The sequence below is a fragment of the Octopus bimaculoides genome, chromosome 6, assembly GCF_001194135.2.
Source record: "Octopus bimaculoides isolate UCB-OBI-ISO-001 chromosome 6, ASM119413v2, whole genome shotgun sequence".
NCBI lineage: Eukaryota > Metazoa > Mollusca > Cephalopoda > Octopoda > Octopodidae > Octopus > Octopus bimaculoides.
The window spans coordinates 108,169,217-108,174,239 of NC_068986.1; the positions used below are offsets into that span (position 1 = coordinate 108,169,217).

The window sequence follows — 5,023 nt, forward strand, 5'->3', positions numbered from 1 at the left end:
TTTTTTTTTCAAAGATCTTTACCCTCGACTATAATATCAATAAAGAAATCATGAATGTATGTCAACAGTTTTTTAATGAAAATATCTGCTTCCTTCCTTAACGAATTGTTGTTGTGCTTTCTTACAATAATCAATTTTTGTTATTTCACACCATTATTATTATTATTATTATTATTATTATTATTATTATTACTATCATTGCCTTTGCACAGCTTCTAACGCTGGAGATGTACTACAGTGTCAGCTGTTCACTACCAATGAACTAAGGTAACACCTCTTAATTTTCGAGCACCTTCCGGAGTATTCCAGCGGTTCCAAGCAGTGCTGTTTTCTCCAAGTGCTCCACCATTATTGCAGCCCCTATTTGTTCCATGTACTTCTCAATCATCATTATTATTATTATTATTATTATTACCAGTGTCGCCTTCCTGGCACTTGTGCCGGTGGCACGTGAAAAGACATTCGAGCAAGATTGTTGCCAGTGTCGCAGGACTGGCTCCTGTGCAGGTGGCACGTAAAATACACCATTGCCAGTACTGCCTGACTGGCCTTCATGCCGGTGGCATGTAAAAGCACCCACTACACTCTCGGAGTGGTTGGCATTAGGAAGGGCATCCAGCTGTAGAAACTCTGCCAGATCAGATTGGAGCCTAGTGCAGCCATCTGGTTCATCAGTCCTCAGTCAAATCGTCCAACCCATGCTAGCATGGAAAGCGGACGTTAAACGATGATGATGATGATTATCATTATTATTCACGTAGCCAACGAAGTGTGTCGTTATTGACCATCTCAGCACAAGCAACAAGCAAACATACTCAGCTGAAAAAGAATAAGTAGAAAGTCCACACAGCATGTGTCTAGTGTAAACCCTGGATACAGACTGGAGGTGTTGTGGGACCATAGGTTGGCTACTGAAGAAGGTACACTTTATTTTTAACACCTCCAAATTAATGAAGATATCCATTAACAGTGACATTCTCTCTTTCCACTTAGTGACCACCAGTGTAGCTTCCACCAAGCCAGATCCACTGGTGACTTAGTCTTCTATGTCACTTTCCAATGGAGTCTCGCTTTAGAGATGTTTGGCGAAAGCAATGTTGTTACTCTGGAAATCAGCAAAGCTTTTGACTGTGTCTAATAAGCAAATCTATCAAAGCTTCCTGCCTCTGGGCTTCATCCATCTTTTTTTCTTTTGGATTAGTAGCGTCGTATCTCACTCATTGTGGAATATGTGGACAGAGCTTTTCTTGCTCCTCTCTCAATCATCTCTGGTGTTCTACAGGGTTTGGTTTGTCCCCTACTTCCCCCCTTTTATACATCAACGATCCATTTTCCTCCCCACATAGAACAAAGCTCACTCTTATGCAAACAATGCAGCCCTTTATTATGGTTTATAATATGGTGAGCTTGCAGAGGGGAATCACAATCAGTGTAGACCTAAATAGAGGTTTAAGGGCTACCATGAAGTCACTTGGAATGACTCCAAAGGCCATAGAAACCCTTGCTTTGGATCGAGCTGGATGGCAAACAAAAGTGTGGAGTGAGGTGAAAGCTTTTGAGGAGGCCAGGATGATGCAAGACTTGAGAGATTTAAAGAAGAATGTTGTGATCGAGAAGGTGAATCTCAGCGACCTTTTTGTGTGCACAGTTTGTGACAGACCATGCCTTTCTTTTGTTGGGTTCAAAACTCATTTGTGGATCCATGAAAAACGAAACTCTACCAACTACACTGCCTATATATCTGTGCACACATTTCAGTACCATGTATGCCATAAGGTCTGCAAATCTAACAGAGGCCTCAAAAGATATTTTAAAATCCACAAAGATCAGAACTTAGCTGCAACTCTTGGTGGTCCAAACCGGATATGCAATCTATGTGGGTGTCTTTTCAATAGATTGTGTGGTTTTAAAAGCCACATCAGACGTTATGGTGACCCTAAGGTGTAGGTTCAAGAGGTGGTCAGATTCTGCATAAGGAGGGGACAACCACCATATATATATATATATATATATATATATATATATATATATATATATATATATATACTCTCTTACTCTTTTACTTGTTTCAGTCAGGTGACTGTGGCCATGCTGGAGCATAGCCTTTTAGTCGAGCAAATCGACCGCAGGACTTATTCTTTGTAAGCCTAGTATATATTCTATCGGTCTCTTTTGCCGAACCACTAAGTTACGGGGACCTAAACACACCAGCATCGGTTGTCAAGCGATGTTGGGGGGACAAACACAGACACACAAACATACACACGCACATACATATATATACATATATACGACGGGCTTCTTTTAGTTTCCGTCTACCAAATCCACTCACAAAGTGCCACGCTGTGGGACTGAACCCGGAACCATGTGGTTGGTTTGCAAGCTACTTACCACACAGCCACTCCTACGCCTATGTGAATATATTATTTAACCGCCTATGTGAATATATTATTTAACCACTGTCATCTTTAGGATAACAGCCATTTCACAGCCTTCTTTATGTAACAATAATTTCAGTGTATAAGAAATTATGTTTACATGTCCGAATTAATATGCATGCAATGCATTATAAAATACAATTGTATATTCTCAAATCAATGCAGATAAAGAAAGCTCATGAGATCACCAGAACATCTTCGTTGCACCAACGATTCAACTCTGCATTGTATTCCTCTGTATTAGATTACGAAGTAGTCTGTTATCCGAGTCCTTTGGAGGAGCTTTATGTGAAAGCTACACAATTCTGTGAATCCATTACACTACAAATTTATATATAGTTATCCGTTATATGAAGAGTAACTTTGAAAGTATACTTTTGCCACCATGGGTAAAATCAAGAAAATATGATAGAGATTTTCACGTTTACTTTTAGCTTATTATAATACTGACTGAAAGTATTTTTGGTTGATATCCCAGAATCTGCTCCGTTCTCTTATTTTCCATCGTTCAGATGTAGAACAATTACGAGCAACTTATTGAATTGGTAGAGACTTCGTATTTTTGTAAATAAAGAAATTAAAAAGTTTTCATCAGTATAATCGTAATCTGCACACTCAAAAATGGGGCCCTGAAGAATTTCCTAAAAAGAATTATTATGAAGACTGTTATAAGGAATCAAAATGGTAAGGAATGAACTCAAAACAGTTCCTGCCTATCTAGCTCTCTGCCTTCATACATTATTTTTTAATATAACAGTCAATAAATGTTACAGAACAGTTTCCTGTCAGATAAGGAGAGGTAATCATCGGACATGGTTGAATGAAAAATTATAAATTGGTCTCTTTGCTTCTGGAGGCCTGAAGACGCCCAGAGCTGTTATAAGAAATCGGAACGAAATTCATGGATGAAAGAATACAGCCATAGAAGACTGCCATACAAAACATCGCACTCAGATACAATCCTGTTTTACTCTCTGACACATTCACATACCTCATGCACACACACACACACACACACACAGAGTTCAGGCCAGGAACGAGAGCATGCACCCTTGCAGCGCGTCGCTGCATCCACCATTTGTCGGTATTTGCCTCGGGTCGTCCTAGGCAACCTTCTGAGCAATGTTCCGGTCGTCCCCATCTCCGCGAGATACTTCATCATCCGCCGTGACCACGTGGCATATGGTTGATTAATCTGAGCCATCACCTCAGCCAAATCCTCAGAGATGAGAAAACGGTAAGCATGATCTAACTCGGAAAATAAGGCAACATGGCCAAACAGTCTGAGCTGCCTCTTCCGAACCATACAACAGGACGCATCCCAGTTTCCGAAGAGAGTGGTTGGTTGTATATAAAATCCTGCCAATGGCAACTCAATATTCCGAAGCGTCCTGATATCAAAGGCTCTCAAGTGACTGCTAAGGGCCCTTGGAGAGTGTCCAAGTCTCACAGCTATACAGCAGGACAGGGAGAACCAGAGACATAAAGATCCAAACCTTTATCCTCTTGCTCAGATATCAGTAGTGCCAAAGGTCCTTGTCCAGTGAGTCCACCACTGCACCAGGACGTTCAAGTTCGTTTTTAGGACTTCGGACTCAAAGCTAATGTTGCTATGGACCACACTGCCGAGATAAGATGAAGCGGTCAACAAGTTCGACATTCTCACCTGCAACAGATACAGACGTACTTTGAGGAGCTGTATAAACTGGACCCGCTTAATAATGTTCTGAATACCGCGATGCTTTCAACACTGGCAGCCGATACACACACACACACACACACACACACACAGAGTAAATATTGGCAGCGAATTAACAGAGGTGGTAGTGCGCCAGACAAAATTCTTGTAGTTGTTTCGCTTCGAGTTCTGATTTCTCAGGTCCGAGTGGCAGCGCTGCCCAAGTTATTGAATAATAAAAAAACATATTTAATCCACGGTCGGCTCTCGCCCACCATCCCACCACATATACACACATTAACCAAAATACCCGACGTTGCTCGGAGTAAAGAAGGCAGAGAATAAGGGCTGTTGTGAATCAACAGTCGCACAGAGACGACATTATTATCTGCAGACACTGTTTAAGGAAAAAGAAGAAGAAAAAAAAAACAAAGAAAAAAAGAAAGAAAGCTACAAGCTATTCCAATGATTTGCACTGGCCATGGACTGTAAATTTATTATTTTCCAAAAATTTCCTTGAGTTTTAAGCAGAGGAAATTACAGTTCAGTTCTATATTTGAGAGATGAGGAATTACGTATATTATTTATATTATTTACATTTGATGGATATTTGTCGGCTGATATACTCTCCAACCTTCAGCAGCCTTCTTCAGCCTTCGAAAATTCTCCAAGACACCTGATGAAGGCTGGAGAATATATCAGCCGAAACGTTGTGTTAACAACAATCAAGATAAGGACAAATGTAAATAATTGAAGTAATGGAAATTACAGTATTCTGCGAATAAAAAAATGTTCAACTTTTCAATGAGGAATACGTACCCAGCCATGACTTTTTCATTTCTGCCTTGTTTAGTCAGAATATTATAGTCAGAATTGTTTAAAGCAGAAGAGGTTATTATATATATAT

General features: G+C 40.1%; 1 protein-coding gene across 1 annotated transcript in view; it reads left to right on the plus strand.

The window, feature by feature from the left end:
- Positions 1–4,023, plus strand: part of LOC106867985 (uncharacterized) — a 42,140-nt gene extending 38,117 nt beyond the window's left edge. Inside the window, exons 16-17 of the mRNA XM_052968505.1 lie at positions 2,604–2,745; positions 3,953–4,023. Coding sequence (XP_052824465.1) covers positions 2,604–2,745; positions 3,953–4,023 — 213 coding nt within the window. The remainder of the gene's footprint in view (positions 1–2,603; positions 2,746–3,952) is intronic.
- Positions 4,024–5,023: the final 1,000 nt, after the last annotated feature.